Source organism: Bos javanicus, chromosome X (assembly GCF_032452875.1).
Source record: "Bos javanicus breed banteng chromosome X, ARS-OSU_banteng_1.0, whole genome shotgun sequence".
NCBI lineage: Eukaryota > Metazoa > Chordata > Mammalia > Artiodactyla > Bovidae > Bos > Bos javanicus.
In genome coordinates this window covers 128,193,709-128,214,534 of record NC_083897.1, presented here as the reverse complement: position 1 = coordinate 128,214,534, position 20,826 = coordinate 128,193,709, and the positions used below count along the sequence as shown (strand labels likewise).

Genomic DNA, 20,826 nt, shown 5'->3' with positions numbered 1-20,826 from the left:
GTTCTAACTGTTGCTTCCTGACCTGCATACAGATTTCTCAAGAGGCAGATCAGGTGGTCTGGTATGCCCACCTCTTTGAGAATTTTCCACAGTTTATTGTGATCCACACAGTCAAAGGCTTTGGTATAGTTAGTAAAGCAGAAATAGATGTTTTTCTGTAACTCTCTTGCTTTTTCCATGATCCAGCGGATGTTGGCAATTTGATCTCTGGTTTTCTCAAACCAGCTTGAACATCTGAAAGTTCACGGTTCACGTATTGCTGAAGCCTGGCTTGGAGAATTTTGAGCATTACTTGACTAGCGTGTGAGATGAGTACAATTGTGTGGTAGTTTGAGCATTCTTTGGCATTGCCTTTCTTTGGGATTGGAATGAAAACTGACCTTTTCCAGTCCTGTGGCCACTGCTGAGTTTTCCCAGTTTGCTGGCATATTGAGTGCAGCACTTTCACAGCATCATCTTTCAGGATTTGGAATAGCTCAACTGGAATTCTATCACCTCCACTAGCTTTGTTCATAGTGATGCTTTCTAAGGCCCACTTGACTTCACATTCCAGGATGTGTGGCTCTAGGTCAGTGATCACACCATCGTGATTATCTGGGTTGTGAAGATCTTTTTGTACAGTTCTTCTGTGTATTCTTGCCATCTCTTCTTAATATCTTCTGCTTAAGAAGAGATGGCAAGACCCCCTTAATGAGGGTCAAAACCAGAAGAGAGAACAGTATTAGGATTCATGTACCCAGACACTTGGGCACACACGCCAAATAAAAGCCAAACCAATTCCAAAAGGCTCCCTTAGACACAATAGTGTAAAAGCCTATGCATAAGGAACTCTATCCCATTTCCCTTCCCTTTTATAAAACAGTTCTAGTTGAAGGATGTTCTAATTTAGAGGGCCATTGGTGTTGAAGGGGTGCTGAGGCCAAGCAGTGTTACAGTGAAATTTTTTCTTTCATTCATGGGAGCAAAGCTGATCTCCCCGTTTTGCAAAGTGTACCCTAGTGGACTACAAGATGGAACAGAATTGTCATTACCCGTACTTATTCACTGCTGCTGCTGTCAAATACCAAGCAAAGGGCACATCAGTGCAATGCAGAATGGTCTCTCAAGGTCACAGTTCCCTTGCCCCAGAGAGGAGATACCCAGTCAGTTCCCCATTAGAGATGAAGCCAAATGACCAAGCCGTACTCTTGCTGTAAGTGAAGCCAGTGAGGTTGGGAAGAATACCCTGGTGCAGAGACGAGATCAGGTTAAGTATAGTTTAAAATTGCACTCCCATTCCCACATGGAGGCCCCCAAACAGATCAGTCTGGGTCCCAAGAGAGAATTAGGGTGACTCACAATGAGCCCAGAGTGGCTCGCTTTCCCAAAGTGGGTGAACTCAGAAGGAGCAGGTAGAATTCCCAGCTTACGTATGTGGGGGAGAGACCCCAAACCCATACCTAAGGTGGGTGGGCTATAGGTCACAACATTTGTTTCCAAAAAACCTCGTTCCAAAACGGCAGGCATCACCTGTCCCTCCTAGTTCTCTTTAGTGGAATGAACTCTGGGGACTGTTGGAGACTCAAGGAAAAGGGCTGCTCTTGGCCGGGACCAACCTGCCACAGGCACCAGCCCTTGGGTGGCTCAGCAGATGTGGTGAAACCCAATCTGTGTGCCTGGTGCACAGTGAGGCCAAACAAACTTCAGAGTTTGGAGCAAAGCAAGGTTTCTTGGAAGGGCCAAGGAAGCAGAGGAGTTTCCCGGTGGATCAGTGGTAAAGAATCTGCCTGTGATGCAGGAGATGTGAGTTCATTCCCTGGGTCAGGAAGATCCCCTGGAGGAGGGCATGGCGACCTATTCCAGTATTCTTGCTGGAGAATCCCCACGGACAGTGGAGCCTGGCAGACTGCAGTCCACGGGGTCGCAAAGAGTCAGACACAACTGAGCATGCACGCAAGAGCAGACTTGGTGACGTCTCTTGTTTGTTTCTCTATTTGTAAATGGCAATGATAGTAATTCCTAAGAGGAATTGTTCCACTTAATTGAAAGGCATGTAAAGCATCTGGTAAGCCCGGAACTTTTAGCTCCTGGCAGGTATGGGTGGAAGTGGCTTTTGTTCCTCTGGTAGGTGTTGCAGCCCCTGTGTGTATTTCCCTGTTCCTTCTACAAGTGTTTAACCACTTTCACATATTTTGGCTCACCTGCATCTATGCTTGTTCTCTCTGGAAGGTTCTAATAGAAGACTGTATTCCAGTACTGAAGAGGTACGCCAAAGAAGGGAGAGAGTTTGATTATGTGATTAATGATTTGACAGCTGTTCCAATCTCCACATCTCCGGAAGAAGGTAGATTCTGTTTTTCCTTTTATTTTAAACTTTTTTTTTTCGTATTGGAATATAGCCGATTAACAATATTGTGATAGTTTCAGGTGAACAGTGAAGGGACCCAGTCATACATATATACATATCCATTATCCCCCAAACTCCTCTCCCATCCAGGCTGCCCCATGTTCACAGAAATATGGAAATGTTTTTCTTAACATCATGTGAGAATGAAAGGATCTTAAGACATTGTCTAGTGAAGTTCCTTCATTTATTAAAGGTAGTAAACTGAGGCCAGTGGTGGAAAGATGGCTAGATTTGGCTTTGGTCAGATCCTGTTTTGCCACTAAATGAGCAAAATTAACGCAGTCGTTTGAAACAAGTATAGAAATAAAATGACTCATGATCATACCATTGAGATATCTGCTTGTTTCATAATTTACATATTGGGATTTTTTTTAACCTGTACCGGGACAATCTGGTGACCTTTCTGAGCAACACCAGAGACAAGGCCCCTTCTCATGCCATGCACTCAAAATCACTGCTGGCTTAGGATTTCAGTGTTCATGTTTTTTCTATTACCTTGTCTTCCTGCTGAGTTTCCAGACTCAGGTCCCCACCCTCACTCTTGCAGTTTCTCTCCTGAGATGTTACTGCTTTTCCCTTTGCTTAAAGGTGTTCTCTTTCAGATTTCAGCCTGCTTTTGTGTCAAATCTTTACGGGTATAGTGAGAGCAGTGTTATGTGCCTCCGCATTTGCTTTTGATTTTGCTTGTATAGAGGTATATGTGCACGTGTGTCCAAGACACAAAATACATGACAGTGTGTTCTTGTTCACGAGCCCTTGAATATTGGGTCTCATGGCTAGTTCTCTTTTTTTTCTTTTTGTTTTTTTTTTTTGAATCATTGAATATTAATGTGAATGTTTGACTTTAGATGTTGTTTCTCATGCATGCAAACTGATATTTATAAAACTTAATTTTTTTTAACATCCAGATTCCACATGGGAGTTTCTCAGACTGATTCTTGATCTCTCAATGAAAGTATTGAAACAGGATGGGAAATATTTTACACAGGTATAGACTTCTGTTTTTTTCCCCCAAAAATACTCAGTAAAAATTTTACATTTTGTGCTTCACACACCAAAATACTTAGACATTGACATAAAGACTAATGATAGCACTAACTATTTAGTTACTTGTCAAATGAAGACTAAATAAGGTTTAAAGGGACTGCGTATAGTACAACAGTATGCTCTTCCAATGCTGGGACAGTACAACTACTGAAAACAATGGTGAGTGGGAGAGACTGGGACAAGTATATGCCAAAATCTTACGTATTTTCAGTAATCATATTGGTGGTGATGGCATTAGTATTGCTTTTCTTAGTTGTATTTGCAATGTGGCATAAAGCCATTGAGCATTTATGCAATATTTTAATTCTATCCTTAGCATTCTCAATGTGGAAGTAGGTAGTTGAAGATGTAATATAAAAGTGGATAAATGAAACTGTTGTACTGAAAATTTTTCTTATGTCTGTCTGTGTTCTCAAGCAGTAAGTTTGTAAATAGCTGACCTGTCCCTTTTAGGGAATTAATGAGTTCTGTCCTGTCCTGTTGAGAGTTTCCCCCATGGCTCAGTGGTAAAGAATCCACCTGCAATGCAGGAGACATGGATTCCATCCCTGGGTCAGGAATATCCCCTGGAGGAGGAAATGGCAACCCACTCCAGTATTCTTGCCTGGGAAATCCCATGGACAGAGGAGCCTGGTGGGCGACAGTCCATTGGGTCGCAGAGAGTCGGACATGGCTGAGCATCTAGGCAGGCATGTACCTTGTTCTGTTCTGTCCTGTTACCATAACCTTCCAATTTATTAAATTTGGGCTTTGGCTGTAGAATGAGCTTCTGCCACCAGAAGAAGACACAGACCGTGATTTTTACCCCCTTCTCCCTCTTCACCCTCCTGAGAGTGTTTAGTAGAAAAGCCATCATAAACTGCAGTGGCTGCACTATGAGCTTTTGCCACAGAGGGAGACACAGACCGTGATATGTGTATTCCCCCCCCCCCCCCCCGCCGCCCCCCATATTCTCTGGAGAGTCTTTAGTGGAAAAAAACCATCATAAACTGCACTGGCTGCAGTATCAGCTGCTGACATCAGGGGGAGACATAGACCGTGATTTTCTTTTCTTGTTTTTTTTTTTGCCTTCGGGCCTCATCCTCTAGGAAAAGTCATCAATATAATTTCATAAACTGCTCTGGCTGCAGTATGAACTGCTGCCACCAGATGGAAGCAAATTGTATTTTCCTCATTTTCTAGGGTATTCTTAATTTTAAAAGAAGGTTTGAAGTCAGTATTTCCTGATACATAAAAATACATATATATATCTTACTTAAGTCCTTAACATTTTGGAAATGATGGCAAAAGCGGCTAATTGGTGATCAGTCTTTTTACTTGGTTGAAAAAGCCCTTGATTCATAAGCAGAAGATAAGCAGTATTGTACTCTGGTCCCTGTAATTAGTTCTTAAGCATTTTCAGGAGAACTCTACCTCTCCCTCCCAGCCCCCGCAACTTTTTTTTTTAAAAAGCATTAGTATATTTAATGGACTTTTATTTTTGATCTTCCCCACCCAGGGATTGAACCTGGGTTTCCTGCATTGCAGGCAGATTCTTTACCATCTGAGCTACCAGGGAAGCCCAAGTATATTTAAACGTCAAGAACTATGGGAAAATTCCTGATTTTATTCTTCTGAGGAGGCTTTTTTAAAGTAAGCCCTGGGGAGTTTATGAGGCCTGAGATTTATAATGCTGAAAACAAATTGGCAACTCCTTGAATTTGTTTCCAGCCGATCCTGTTTTCTTCCTCTTCCCCCTGCACAGAACACCCCTACAGGTAGCAGTTAATCTTTGATCATCTCATACTTGCTGAAAGTGTTGGCAAGCTTCAAGGGGAACAGACAACTGTCTACAAGTGGACTTTTATTTTTTGTAACCCCTGATGCTTAGGAATGATTTTTTTTTTATTTTATTTTTTAACTTTACAATATTGTATTGGTTTTGCCATATATCAACATGAATCCGCCACAGGTATACACGTATTCCCCATCCTGAACCCTCCTCCCTCCCCGTACGAGGAATGATTTTTAAAAACACATTCTAATATTGACTTTTTAAAAGCCAGAGGTCCATAAACCACGGGCCATTTCTCACCCCTTGCTTGTTTTTTGCCGTTTTCTTGACACACAGCCACGCCCGTTCATTACACGGTGTCTGCGGCTGCTTTTGCAGTACAGCAACAGCTTGGAGCAGTTGTGGTGAAGACTATATGGTCTGCAAAGCTTAAAATATTTTCTCTCTGGCCCTTTGCAGAAATTTGCTTACCCCTGCTTTACAGGAACTCTACAGTGAAACCTGCTCAAACCAAGTGGCCTAATTCCTGTAAAAGCAACCCAAATTCAATGAGTTGGGTTTTCATAAGTGAATATTTCTCAAGGAGAGCATTGATATATTGATAGAACTGGATTCTTTTTATGTTTCTGCAAATAGAAATTCCGTGGGGCTTAAGTTGGGAAAGAAAGTGAGGCTCTGGCATCTTTAATCAAAAGAGACTGAGAACAATTTGGATCTAATGCAAACCAGTCAGTTTGCAGTAGACAACAGGTGCTCTTAGGAGGAAAGTGTGACTGGTGTCTTTTGTTGCAAATATTTGCCTGGTAGACTGCTTTCTCAGTGTGGACAACTAATAGAAGCACTTGCTTGACAGATCGTCACCACACATTTGTTAACACTAAAGATCAGGCTTTGATCACCTGGCCTTTGCCAACCAACTTTTACTAAAAACCACCTTAAATACTCAAGGCTGTGCTGGTTTCTAAGAGTTATCCAAAAGATGTCTTAGGATGTGCTTCCCACCCCTGTATTCAGAATAGTTGGAAACTCAAGGCGATCTCATTTTATGATGCCTGGAATCCCATAGTATGTCGGGTGGTTCAGCATGCCATATGGACCACAGGGGCATAGGCCTGTGAAGAAGCAGTAGTTTGGTCAAGAGCCACAGCATGCTCTGACTAAGGATGCACTGATAGTATTGCCACAGTGGAACACTTTCCTTTTGTAGCACATGGTGTGCTCAGGAAATGCCCTTAATACACTCACACCCTGCTTCCCTTGGCCTGTAGCTTAGGAACAGAGGAAAGGTTAAAGATGGGACAGAAATGGTGTTTGGCTTGTTAACTTGGTGACTGACAAAAGCTAAACGTCCCTGCCTAAAATTGCTTACATCACCATGGAGATTTTATGATGTCACTAATTTCACTGTGGCTGCTTGAAGACAGCCTTGTCTGTGGGCCACAAAGCTGGGGAAGTCCTCCTGGAACGTGCTCATTCATGGAGCCACGTCTGGTGGGCCAGAGGGCAGAGAGTTGCTTTTGTGGAACTAAGAGGCAGATCCTGGGACTTGACTTCTGCCCCTCCACTCCTCATTAAAAAAGCTGTAGGTTATTTGAAAGTACAAATGTGTGTGTGACATTCATGTTAGTTATGATACAAAGACATGAGCCCCCCTCTGCGCCTCCCCCCACCCCCCACAGACCTCGATGTTACCAGTACGCTTGACACATCTACATTTCTCCATCAACCCCTCCCACCTTCTGGAAGTAACTCATTTAGAGTTTTTTTCCCCTCTGTTTTTTAGGTATTTCACATATGTGTGATTTCCTAAATCATCACGTTATTTTTGCTTGTTTTAGAAGACATTAAAATGGTATCATTAAGGAAATAGTCTTCCAGACTTTGTTATATTACAGATATGACATAAACTCTTTGAAAGATACAAACAATATTAAAATCTCTAAGGTAAAAAAGCAGGTGTCACCCAGAGCTAACATGGGGCAGCAAGAACCTTATAGAATGGAAGACGCTGTATTGTGGTTTACCTCCCAGGTATGCCCCTGCCTTGCCATATTATTCTCTTCCTCTCCTCCTCAATAGGTGCTGAATTCTTTGCTATTAGCAATTTGTTATGTATCCCCTATATATCTTAAGAACAGTGTAGTTGCATTTAAATACACAGAAAGGTGAAATGTATCATGGTACTTTTTTGGGGTAGGCATCTGTTTGTGGGGTTTTTCTTTCTTAAACTGCTTTTTGACCATTTGGGATAGAATAAATTGAAACTGTTCTGTTTATTTACTACATTCTTTGTAAGGAGGTCTTCCTGTATTCCGTCTATAAAGAGAGAGTATGGTGTCATTTTTAAGATGGCAAGGAAAAGCTTGAACTGTGAACCTTGGTGGTATTTCCATTCTATAGCTTCCCTAGTAGTGAGGTGTTCTAAAAACAACTGGGCAGTGTTTTCTATTTGTGCATCTTAAATTACACATGTGCTGTTTATATACTCTCATGGTGAACTTAATGTTGAAACCAAATTATATGCTGGTCAAAGGCACTTGGTCCAATTCCCACTGCAGGACCCTAGATGATGGGTTACTAAACAGGTTGGCACTGAAGTATGACGACATGCTGATCAAATGTGCTCAGTTAAAACTGCCCGGGCCAGCTCTCAGAATAGTCCTGTCTACCCACTTCCCCGTAGCTGGCTGGTTTTTTGATTTTGAAATGCCATCCTTAGAAATGCTTGTATCACAGGATGCTTTATTTGTGAATAATTTTCATCTTGGCTGTTTTGAGGCAAATTGATAATGAAGTTCTTATGAAGGAATTTTATCAACACATATATTCTAGTCGTCTTCCAAATGTTTAGAACTTCAGAGGTTAAAAGGAAATAGTTGATATTAAATGCTCATCTTGTTTTCTAAATCCATTATGAGAAAATTGGGGGAAAATTGTGCTCAAATGATAAACCCTACCCCAGACCTACTTAATGAAAATCTGCAATGTAACAAGGCCCCTTATGATTCATATACACATTAAAAATTGAGAATTGCAGCTCTAGAATTAGGCAGATTCTGTATCCATTCACCAGCTCTCCTGGGTCTTGGCCACCAGCATTTCTGATTCTCTTCACCATTTTTTTTAATAGTCATAGAGTGGCTGCTGCAGCTCTACATATCACATCTAAGTTGCAGGCTGGAAGAAAGTTGAAGGAGCAAGGTCACTGTGTTTATCCTTGATTTGTCTACAGTCAAATATCACTTATACATGGAATCTAAAAAATACTACAAATGAATCTGTAAGAAACAGACTCAGACTCACAGACATAGAAAACAAACTTATAGTTACCAAAGGTGAAAGGGGACCAAGAGGGATAAATTAGAAGGTTGGGATTAATAGATACAAACTACTATACATAAAATAGATAAACAACATACAGCAGAAGGAACTATATTCAGTATCTTTTAATAACCTACAATGGAAAATAATCTGAAAAGATGTGTATATATAGGTGTATGTATATATGTAGCTGAGTCACTTTGGTGTATGGCTGAAACTAACACAATGTTGTAAACCAACTATACTTCAATAATTAAGAAAAAGAACACATTTCCAAAAAAAATCTTTTCCAGCAGATTTATACTATATTTCATTGACCACTCCTACAAGCTGGGGAGACAAAAAAGAAATGGCAAGAAACGGAGAAAAATTAGAACAGTGAAGTCAAGACAAAATGTTTGATAAAGAGTAAACTAGGGAATACCTTTAGTGTGTATATCTGGAATTGACTTTTGTTGGAGAAAGCACAAGGGTGTGAAAGAAAGAGTTTGTGTCAACATCTTAGACTCTTAAGAGGGTTGTAGTTTAAGTCATTCTGAAAATCAAGAACATTATGTTTCTGATACTTCATCCTCAATACTGTAGTGACTTTAGGGAAAACTTATTTTGAATGGGTTATGTGTATGAATGTTTGCTAATTGCATGGTGTTGATACAATGACTGTCACTAATGAGAAATTGGTCTCACTGCTTTCTCTTGCTTCATCCTCGAATAATTTGAAATGGCTTGGTAAATGAAGTAGAAGGATAATGAGCTAATGGACCTATAAATAGAATGCAATGCAATTTGTGAAAGTACAGAAACCTTATCTCATTTTCAGAGATGAACTTTTATCTAAAGCTAGAATTGTTCTCATTTATTAGAGACCTTCCAATGATTGGGACCCTCTGTAGGACTTAAGATTCCTATTGTTTGCTTTTCTCTCTTTGATTTAGGGAAACTGTGTCAATTTGACAGAAGCCCTGTCGCTCTATGAAGAACAGCTGGGGCGCCTGTATTGTCCTGTGGAATTCTCCAAGGAGATCGTCTGTGTCCCTTCGTACTTGGAATTATATCCTTTGACCACATCATCGTGTTGCCCAATCAGAACCCCCATGTAAAATCATGCCCATTTACCAGTTTCAAGAAACAGAATTAGTTCTGTAGTATACAGAAGGCCCTGGTTTTCAGACTGGGCTGTATGTTGTAATCCCCTGGGCACTTGAAAACAATACAGATTCCTGGGTCCCAGCCTCAGATGCTGGGGTGTGGCCTGACACAGCCTCCCAGATGGTTTGGATGGTATGGCACCACTGGTCCTCACAGTACCACCAGACCTGTGACATCACCTGGGAGCTAGTTAAACAGGCACATTATTAAGCCCCACCCCAGCCTGCTGTCCAATCAGAAATACTGGAGGCTGGGGCTGCGTGACCTGTCTCAACCAGCCTGCCAGGAGATTGATGTGCACTTGAGAGCTTCAGAAAGCCACCCTAGCTGGAGCAGGCTGGCTTAAGAAGCTCATTGTCCTTTTACGTTTATATTATCCTACTTTAATATTAATTTCTACACTTGGCTTGATGCTGCTTTGCAGTAGAGATAGAGCTAAAAATAATGCCAGGCATCACAAAGTCAGGGTTGGTGTTCTTCATTTAGTTCCACTTAGTAAAGTCAGTCCAGAGAAATAAGAGAAGAACCTGGAGAAAAGGCAAAGGAGAACATTGTCATTGGACTTTCATAGTGCATTTCTTCCTCCTAAAAACTGGACAGTGTTCTGCAGACCAAAGCTTCCTCTCCCTGCCTGGCACCTTCATCAGGGTTGCTCTCCAGAGCATTCCGTGACAGTCAGATCTTTGTCTACATGCTCAAAGACTTTTGAAAGCAGTTGATGACATCTGGAGAAAAGGTTTCCACCCTCTGGCTCCTCTCTGGTCCCTCATCCTTCCACCATTTTTTCCTTCTCTTCCTCGGTCCCTCTCCTCCCACCTCCACCACCCTCCTCCCCCCACTCCCTCTGATGTTTCTCTCTCCTTCCCACCCTTCCTTCTCATATTAATTCCCTAAAACATTTTAGAGTCTTTGGAAGCACAAGTGTTCTCTGAGAGAATATTTGTGTCCCTTTAACCTTTTCTCTGCTAAGCTCCCCCACACCTCACCCCAACGTCACAGATGGTGGGCATCTAGGCTGTGAAGTGACCTTGTCTCGGAGGCCTTCGCGTCATTACCACAGTGCTGTAAGCTGTGAAGTGCTCATTCATCTTCCAATCTGTAGGCCAGTAAACAAACTTTAAGTGATGCCTTCAATTACCTACTCTTATTCCTTGACTCCTTATCCAGGTGGGTATTTTACACTGTTTGGAAGAAAGCTAAACCTTGAAAATCAGTGTCCCCGAGTCACGTGTGCTGCAAATAGCCTTCCTGACCTTTCTATGCTGTACGTGAAATCGAAACAAGTCAGGCAATTGATTGTGAATTCCTTCACGTTTCCTGTTTTTAATTATTTTTTTAATTTAAAAATCAAATGGAAAAATGTATATTTTGATGAACTAGGATGATTAGACAGCACAGTGAAGGCTGCTAAATGCACTGAACCCCTAGAATGTGATTTTTGTTTTTGTTTCTGTTTTTCTGTGTGGGCTTTTTTTTTGTTTGTTTGTTTTGTTTTCATTTTGGTAGACTTTGAATTTGGTTGTTTGGAGGAGTGAACATCATTGTTTTCTTCTGGAGGGGAGTTCTTCATGGAGTTTCTTTCCCACCCAAATTGATATAGATATTAAAATTTGGTGCTTATGAGGAAAGACTTTAAAAATGATTAGCAACGCTTCAATTAAAGTTACAAATGAGAAATTTCATGTGTCTGTCGTTTTATTTCAGCCAGGTCCTCTCGTGTTCACTTCTGATCTCACAGAACAAAGGTGTCTCCTTGGTCTTTTTTTGGTTCTATCCTATCAGTTGGTGCCATTTATCTCTATAATAGGATGGCCTTAGGGCCTTTTTTGAACAGTAGTAATGACTTCATTTACCACCTTGGTAAATGATACACAGCCTATTACATTCACCACTTCTTCATTGTAAAATTGACCTGGAGGATGGGAAAAGATTTGGCCTTACTGTAAAGTTGAAAGTCAAAAGCTTATTTCTCTTAATAAGAGTTTCTCTTCCAACTCTTTATCGGTGTATTAGATGTGAAAATAAAGATCACTGTGGATTGCTGCTGTGAACTTGTCTGAGTTTTTTAGACGCACAGATAGAGGATAGTTTATGTAGAGGCCCACAGCCACAGGAGCAACTTCAGCTCACCTAAGGAAGTGCGTGTCACTGCTGGGGAGTGTATGTGTGGGTCACAATTCACATAAAAAGGTAAGTTTATATTGACTCAGACTGTTAGACATCACTGGGTTATCCTGTTGTTTTTAAAAAGGTTTATGCTTTATCGAGGAAATGAGTTCATTTATGATGAATTTGTAGGAAGGAAACCATTAAATATACCCACTGTCTGTTCTGAGATAGAATTAGTGTCAGCCCATAACATTCTTCCGAGCTAGGTTCATGGTATGAAACATAAAATCTTTCAAAATGAATATATGTCCACTTACTCTTTTTTGTGGGATTGGCATTGGAGAAAAAATAATGAACAAAAGCAGTTAGACTCATATGGGAACTAGATTGGCTTTCAGCAAATATTTTTCTTGTGCCTAGAGGTTAAAAATGGCATTGATATATAGACACTAGGAACCCTACTCACTGCCTTGCCTCCCTACCACCAACTTCCTCAGTCTTTCAAAGTCTCTCTACTGTGTAAGATTAAACAGTATGGTACTGTTTGAACACAGAGTGGGTAAACGGAAGTGGAGGTTTTGGGGTGTTTTTCTTCATTTGAAAAATGAAAGCAAGTGTATCTGCTGTCTGGATATGGTGGTGTTAATATGTGATATAACTTTATACTTGAAGACTAGCTTGAGACTGAAGCTAAATCTGCTGATGTAGCAGGTCCTGCCAAGAGCTGAGAGTTAGGAACGAGATGGATCGGGTTGGAACAGACCATGGAAGATGTGTTCAGGAGAGACTAAGGGGTGTGGTATGGGAGGAAGAAGGAAATGGAAAGAAAACTTTTGTTTCAGGTGATAATCATGAATTCTGAGCACAATCATTTCTTTCTAGTAGGGAAAGGATGTCTAGTGTTTTTTGAACATCTTTGTAACTGTTAAACGTATGCAAACTGAACTCTTGATAACTATCAACAACCTTCAGTTCTGCTGCATTTTAAGGAAATGTAAAATCTTAAGCACTGCTATATTACTCTAATGGCTGTAGTGTTATTTACTGTTGTAGTCCCCTTTATCATCTAAAATAGAATATACTGTATTATATAGCTGCTTTTTAATTAAAGACGTGTGGCTGTAGTTTAAATTCTATTCAGCACATCAGCAGTTACTAAGAATTTGCTTATTAAAAGAAGAAATGCTGCCTTCTGACAGTGTGATTGGCTGTTTTAAAAACCTGATTAATGGTGATCCTACTGGGATGGAGGGAGGCTGGGTTGACACTTTTTCTACTGCACTGAAGAAAAGTGTGCTGCTCTTCCTCTGCAGTCGAACAGACGCCTTCTTGCTTAACTATTGCTGCCATAAGACTTTGCATTTGTCTCAATAAATTGATCAATTTCATTGCTCTCATGACTCCTGGGATAGGGAAAGGGGTGTGTGTGTGTGTGTGTGTGTGTGTGTGCGCGCGCGTGCGTGCGATGTATCATTGCTCTATGCCCAAGACTCCAGCAGTATTAATTGGTGTGGTCCTTCAGCAGGTCATTATGTTCTATGCACATTGTTTCGTTTGCTTCAGCTGAAGTTTTTTCATTCCCAGCAAGACCACCTCAGTGAACGAAGCAGCATGTTGGTCTCCACTGCAGGGCACGGTCCTTCCCCAGTCTTGGAATAGCACTGTGAGTAGCACTGTTCTTGAGGCCAGGTGGGCAGCATTATTTGATTCAGGCTGCTACATGGCTTTGAGATAACACTTCACCTCCTTCTACATCACCCTGTTGCTGAATGTCTTTCTACCGCACCATCTTTTACGGTGCTGTGCTTTGGGTCAGTACACAACTTTCCTTTACATTCTCTTGCTCAGTCTTAAAAATAGCTTTGTGAGCTTTGTGAATTGTGAATATCACTGAGTAGGCCAGTAGTCAAAATTTGAAATATACCCAGGGGTCTCGTGGCCAGTAACAATCTGAATTTAGGTTCCAGCATTCTGAATTTGCTGTCGCAAGGCTCACATTAGGGGTCCTTAACCTTCCTCGTACCGTGGATTCCTCAGGCAGCCTGGTGAACCTGTGAACCCCTCCTCAGAAACAAGTTTTCTAATACATCAAGGAGATAAGATTACGAGGAAATACATTACAATGTTGTTCAAAGACATCTGATTTCATATTTCTGCTTTAATGACATGTTACAAAGCTGGATCTAGTTGTGGGTCACATATTGTCATTTTGAAGCATAATGAGCATAAATAGAAGATCTCTGGCAACTGAAATGTGCAAAGAACGCATCTGACTTGTTGACAAAGTCATAGGTACTGTCAGTGCTAACATGGATTGTCACCTGTGCTCATGATTAAAGGAAATGCTCGATTTCAGTAGGAGGTTAATGAAAATATAGAAAGGTTTTCCCACCAAGTTTAGAGCCACGAAGAATTGCATCCATAGATGCCAGGTTAGGAACCCCTGACCCATAGTTTTGGCTTCTGTTGGATTATGTTTAGGCGGTGGGGAAGGGTAGCTGGGTCCCTTCTGCCTGCCGTCACAACCTCAGATCAACAGTGGCGGATCAGTTGTTCTCAGCCAGAACCATTTACAATCTCAACTACCCAGGGCAATCATTCCACTGATTCTGCTTTACTCATTATTTCAAAAATGAGAAATTGAACATGGGCAAGAAATAGCCCAGTGCCCTTGGAAGGCTATTGGAGTACTCTTGGATGGGATCTCCCTGGGAAGTAAGATGATAAATGTAACTGGACAGGTAAGCTTATCTCCTGGATCTGGGGGTCCCAGCGATGCCCTGGCCATTTTGTTAATGTAGAGCACATCCCTGGGGAGCAACCAGTCACGTGGTGGTCATTTTGATGAGTGACTGATTCCTTTCAGATGACATACTAGGGAGTAGGGAACGTAACAATAAATGAGTCACGGGGTCTCCTGTTTGGACAGGAGCCCTCCAATATCCAGAGGGAGGTCTTGAGGGGTTGCCCCACCTCAGCCTAGAGATGGAGGCCCAAGATTGTAAAGATGGGCAAGGGGCAGTTGGTTGTAGATGTGGGCTTTGACGATGGACTTGTGAGAGATCATTCCCGGCTCTGCCTATGAGGAAATCCTTTTTTCTTGTTTTGGGCTTCCCATGTGGCTCAGCTAGTAAAGAATCTGCCTGCAATGTGGGAGACCTGGGTTCAGTCGCTGGTTTGGGAAGATCCCCTGGAGAAGGGAAAGGCTACCCACTTAGGTATTCTGGCCTGAAGAATTCCATGGACTGTATAGTCCGTGGGGTCGCAAAGAGTCAGACACGACTGAGCGACTTTTTTTGCATGTTTGTTTTAGGGCTAAAATAGTCTTAAATACTGGTTGATGATTACCTGGTAACTCAGGTTCTCAGTAAGGGATTCTGACAGCCCTGAGTTCACTGCAGAGGGATGGAAATGCTCCTGGGATGATATTCCATGTTCTCTGTTTTCTAGACCTTTGCCTGCTTTCAGATGTCTGAGTTCAATTTGATACATGAAATCACACCTCTGTCCTTCCTCCCAGCATTAAGGGGAGCTTTTGTCAACATATCCTGCGTCCGCTGCATGGTCCCTTAACAGTCGGTGTTTCTACTTTTTCTGCTCAGCATTAAGTTTTCATCCCTTATCTGTTGTCCACGTATATTTAAATGTTTAACGTCTGAAGGGATGGTGAGTCCCACTGGGAAAGAACACAGCTGAGCAGTGATTTCTGACTCTGTCAGGTGAGAGCTGGAGGCATGGAAGCGAAGCGCAGTGGGGACGGGATGCAGGGCCTTCAGCCCAAGTCCAGGTGACAGATGGCTACAGTATAAGCTCCCAAGGCCGTCACCCGGTACCTCTTGCTCAGCTTGTCTAATGCTTCATGCATATGGTTACAGTGCACTGTGAAGGGAACTCTTAGAAGTGCATTTTCCCAGGGGAGCATAGAAGAAGCCACGTGAAGAAGTTACACAGGTGGGTGTGTTCAAGAAGAGCAACTGTGATGATAGAGGGAGAACATGCCGCACCTTCACACGTAGCAGGGTGTGGTCTCAGCGTGGGTGAAGGGTCCTTTCACCAGGGCTTGTGTCTTCGGGGTTCCTTCTTGGTGCTCCCACAGACTGAAGACGAACAGGACTCGGAAAGGCATAGAGCACTCAGACCCGAAAACCAGAACACTGCATAGGACCTGCGGCCGTTTGGATGTCAGGCATTGCTGCGAGTCTCTTATTTCCTGTTTGTCCTCCACTGTCAACTCTGTCCTTCTTGATCCTCTCTGCCCTTGGTGACTCCCTACCCAGTGGCTGGAATTCTTACTCCAGCCCTCCACTTTGGTCCGGGTCAGCCTATAGGGGGCTGTGGCCTGGGTTTCAGGGTCCCAGTCAGCCAGACCACGAGACTCTGATCCTGGCTGCTTATGCGTAGTTTGAACCTGAACTTTGACTCCCACTGGATAAACCCAGAAGGGTTTTTGCCCTAAAATAATTAAGCAGAATGATAAATTATAAACCATCAGAAAAAACTGAAAGTCATGAAGGGTATATGGAAAATAAATATACAAGTAAGTGGAGGTCACAAATATACTAACAAATGAGGCACTTAACATAGAAAGCTGGGAGTCAGCTCGTTAAGGGAGAGGGAATGCTGGAATTGAAAAGAGCGTTTTGTAATCATCACAATGAAGACTGGGCTAGGCAAGAACCATCCCCTGATATAAAATCTGGGGGCAGATTTTGACAAGGAGCAGATTTATGTGGCTCTGTCTCCCCCAGACTGTTTATGAGTTGTGGATCCTGTTACCACGTGAACAAATTACCCTGAATTTAGTTCCTTAAACTAACAAATGTATCAGGTCACAAGTGTGCAAGGAGTCTTACTGGGCTCAGATCTGGGCACTGGCAGGACTTGGTTTCCTTGGAGGCTCCAGGGGAGAATGTTTACTGTCTTTGGTAATTTCTAGAGGGCGCCTACATTCTTTGGCTTCTGCACCCTTCAGTGTTAAAGTCAGAGGCATAGTGTCCTCAAATCTCTCTGCTTCCGTTCCATGTTACCTTCTCTGACTCCTGCCCGGCTGCATCCCCGTAATAAAGCCCTATTGCGATTCCATTGGATGATTCATGATTCTCTTCCCCTATTCAAGCTCAACCACAGCTGTGAAGTCCCTTTTGTGATATAAGGTAACATCTAGGTTTCTTGGATTAGGATGTTGACGTCCACAGGCAGTCATTTTTCAGCTTACTACATGTTGCCAGAGAAAACTTCAGTGGAGACACTGGACCCTTTGACGAGGTGATCAGAATCAACAAGGGGCAGGTGAGAAGGCTAATCAGTACCTATGCAGCATTAGGTAAGAACGCTTCTAATGCTTCTGAATCTAATCATGATGTAACATTAGCTCCCAAATGAGAAATGTTCTCTTGTCAGAAGGCCTGTATCAATGTCAAAAGAGAGAAAGGCCATGAAAAGGTTTCCAGATTAAAGGAGGCTAAAGAGACAAGGCAACTAAATGCAGTATTTGATCCAACACTGGATCCTGTATTGGAGGAAAAATCATGTAGAGAACATTATTGTATCAATTGACAAATTGGTATAGGAGTGGTACTTTTGATCAAGTATTGTTATACCAGTATTAAATTGACAAGTTCTTTTTGCAGCTTTCCTCTACATTTGAAATGATTTCCAAGTAAAACATTATGTTAAATCTTTAAAAAAAAAAAGGAAATTTTCGATACAGTTGATCTCCTGTCTGCCTGAAGGACATGACAGCAAGATTTCTGGACACAGTACCAGAAACCTAAGAAGACTGAGTCTCAAGGGCCCTGCATAGCACCCAAGTAAAGCAGGCTGTTAAGATCTAGCCCAGAAGACAGTAAAATGTGATGTTCATGAGGCAGCAGAAGTGCTAGTGGCTATATTAGGTCTTTCAGGCTGTTTGCTACACAAAGATGTAACCGTACCTGCCAGGGCTCCCGCAGGAGATGACGAAGGCTGGAGGGGGAGTGGAGCTCTGGCTGGGAGGTCTGCTGCAGCGGGCTCCCCGTCTGCGCTCGGGTTCTTGTGGCTCCCGCTGGCCTACAGACAAAAGGTCCCTGGCAGAGATCTTGCTTCAAAGACCCCACTATTTCTTTGTTGTTAGATGTTTGTTCCTGAGCTTCTGCTAAGACATGAAGGGTCTGGAGGGCATGAAGGATTTTTTTTTTTTTTTAATCCATGTATGTGGCAGAAACAGGAATGGAGATCGAGAGTGGGTCTGAAGCCTTCTTTTTACTTAAGGCAAAAAGTCTCATTTTTTTAAAAATTTGGAAATAGAGTCACATCAAAAACTATTCAGGGACTTCCCTTAAGACTGCTGCCACTGCAGGGGGCACGCACGTGTTCAGTCACTGGTTGGGGATCTAGATCCCTCATGCCACATGGTGAGGCCAAAAATCAAAGCTCTATTCAGTTAGTTTCATAAGAAAACTGGTTGAGGACTTTAAAAAGTTCAGCTGGAACTGTAGTTGTCTACTATTTGTGTGTGTGCGTGCTAAGTTGTGTCCCTCTTTGTGACCCTATGGACTATAGCCCACCAGGTTCCTCTGTCCATGGATTTCTCCAGGCAAGGATACTGGAGTCGGTTGCCATGCCCTCCTCCAGGGAATCTTCCCAACCCAGGGATCAAACCTGTGTCTCCTGTGGCTCCTGCATTGCAGGAGGTTCTTTTCCGCTGAGTCCCTGGGCAAGCCCACCCTGCCATTTATAAACAGGAATAGAAAAACGAGGGCACTGCTTAGCAAACTTGAGTGTGAATAAGTACCCAGGGATCTTAAAATACAGTTTAGTTCTGGAAGTCTGGGGCAGGGCCCGGGAGCCTGCATTTCTCACAGTCTAATCAGCTGATGCTGCCAATCTGTGGACCACACTGAGTGGTACTGACATCGAGAGCTGGTAGGTGGTAAATCAGCAAGGTGCGTGTCCTTGCAGAAAAACTCACAGAGTGCATAAACCACTGCTGAATTGAAATATGTTATATTAACATTGTTACACGTGGCCTCCAAAGCAATGGATATTGCCATGGTAATTGCTAAGATGAATTCCTGTTTGATTTCCAAGGGTTAGGAATATTCTCATGGATAGTGTTAAAAAGGCAGTTGGATAAAGCATTAATCTAGGGCTCAAGTTTAACTTCACAGTATTCCACAAAGGGCATTTATACCCCCAGCATTTAAAAAGTTACAAAACTGGCAGTGAATGGAGGCCAATTAGTGGAGAGTTTGAAGCAATGACCAGTGCAGATATTTTCAAGTTCTCCCTGCAATTTCCCCCAGCCCACCTGGGCTCCTCGCAGTTTTGAAGAGATGTGGAGACCCTGTTCAGATGTGGAGACCCTGTTCTAGCTGTCCTGACAGCTAGAAGGTTCTAAACACAAAGATAAGGGATTATACTTTCTATTAAACTAAACATGCTACTTACTGAAGCCTAGATTGTGCTCTAATTTCATGGGCTTACTATTTCTGTGGAGAGTAAAACCAGAACAAATTTTAATTTGCACTTGGGTCTTTTGAAAGTTTGTTGAAAATAGAATGGAGAATACGGGGAAGGATGAAAGGTTACACGATTCAGTCTTGACGTTGTACTTGAACAGCCTTCTGTGGGGGGAGTCCTAGAAGACAGTGTTTGGGATATACATTCAGAGCAGTGTATAGAAGAAAGAACATGGGGCAGCCCCTTAGGCAGCAGAGAAAAAGAAGCAGAAAACACCAGCCCAAAGCTACGGGGCACTATGAGGGCTGCTGGAAGTAGGTGGATGAAGGAGTGAGTGTAAACTGAAGGCTGTGAAGGAAGCACGTGTGTTCCAGGTAAGGGATGAGCAGGGATAGAGATGATTTATAACTCACGGGCTTTATAAAGCACCAAACATTTACAAAAAGACAGTGAAACAATATAGTTGACTCTTAAATAATGCAGATGTTAGGGCCATCAGGCCCTTCCTTCCAGTCTTAATTCTCCCCCACCAGAAAGATACCTGGAAGGGTGTTATGGCTTGAGTCGTGTCTCCCCAAAAGACATGGAAGACGTAACCTTCAGTACCTGTGAACGTGACCGTATATGGAAATAGGGTCTTTGCAGAGGACCAAGTTAAGATGAGATCACTAGGATGGGCCCTTATCCTGTGACTAGTATCCTTATAAGAAGGGGAAATTTGGACCCAGAAACACATATGATGTGAAGACACAGGGAGAACACCATTCTATGGGCCTAAGGAGAAAAGCAAGGACCTACCTGATTCCCTCTCAAAGCCAACACCTTGGTTTCTTTCATTTATGAATTGAAGTACAGTTGCTCTACAATCCTATATGTCACAGGTGTGCAGTATAGTGGTTCACAACTTTTAAAGGTTATACTCCATTTATAGTTATTATAGTAGCTCTATTCCTCATGTTGTACAACACACACACACACACATATACACCACACTTAGGTTGCTGCCATATATTGGCAATAGTAAATAATGCCACTATGAACATTGGAGTGTGTGTATTTTTGGAATTAGAGTTTTTGTTCTTTTTGGATATATACCCCGGAGTGGAATTGCTGGGTCATATGGTAGTTTTATATTTAGTTTTTTGAGGAACCTCCCTACTGTTTTCCATAGTGGTTGCACAAATTTTCATTCCTACCAACAGGGTAAAATATTTCCCTTTTCTCCACATCCTCACCAACATTTGTTATTTCCAACATCTTGCTTTTTTAAAAAATTTAAGTATAGTTGATTTACAATGTTGTGTTAATTCTGTACAGCAAAATGACTCATTATACATATATTTATATATTCTTTTCATACTCTTTTCCATTATGGTTTGTCATAGAATATTGAATATAATTCTCTGTGTCATACAGTATGACCTTGTTTTTTATCCATCCTATATGTAATAGTTTGCCTCTGCTAATCCCAAACCCCTATTCCTTCCCTCCCCTATCTGTCCCACTTTGCAACCACAAGTCTGTGGTTTCCTTTCTTTAGTAGATAAGTTGCTGATATGTATCGTGTTTTAGATTCAACATATAAATGATATAATATGGT

General features: G+C 42.1%; 1 protein-coding gene across 3 annotated transcripts in view; it reads left to right on the top strand.

Moving 5' to 3' along the window:
- SMS (spermine synthase) overlaps positions 1–11,354 on the top strand; it is a 50,183-nt gene extending 38,829 nt beyond the window's left edge. For all 3 annotated transcript variants that reach the window (XM_061407916.1, XM_061407915.1, XM_061407914.1), the window contains exons 8-11: positions 2,209–2,323; positions 3,295–3,374; positions 9,464–9,579; positions 10,845–11,354. In XM_061407916.1, coding sequence (XP_061263900.1) covers positions 2,209–2,323; positions 3,295–3,374; positions 9,464–9,579; positions 10,845–10,884 — 351 coding nt within the window. In that variant the 3' untranslated portion in view covers positions 10,885–11,354. The remainder of the gene's footprint in view (positions 1–2,208; positions 2,324–3,294; positions 3,375–9,463; positions 9,580–10,844) is intronic.
- The last annotated feature ends 9,472 nt before the right edge of the window (positions 11,355–20,826 follow it).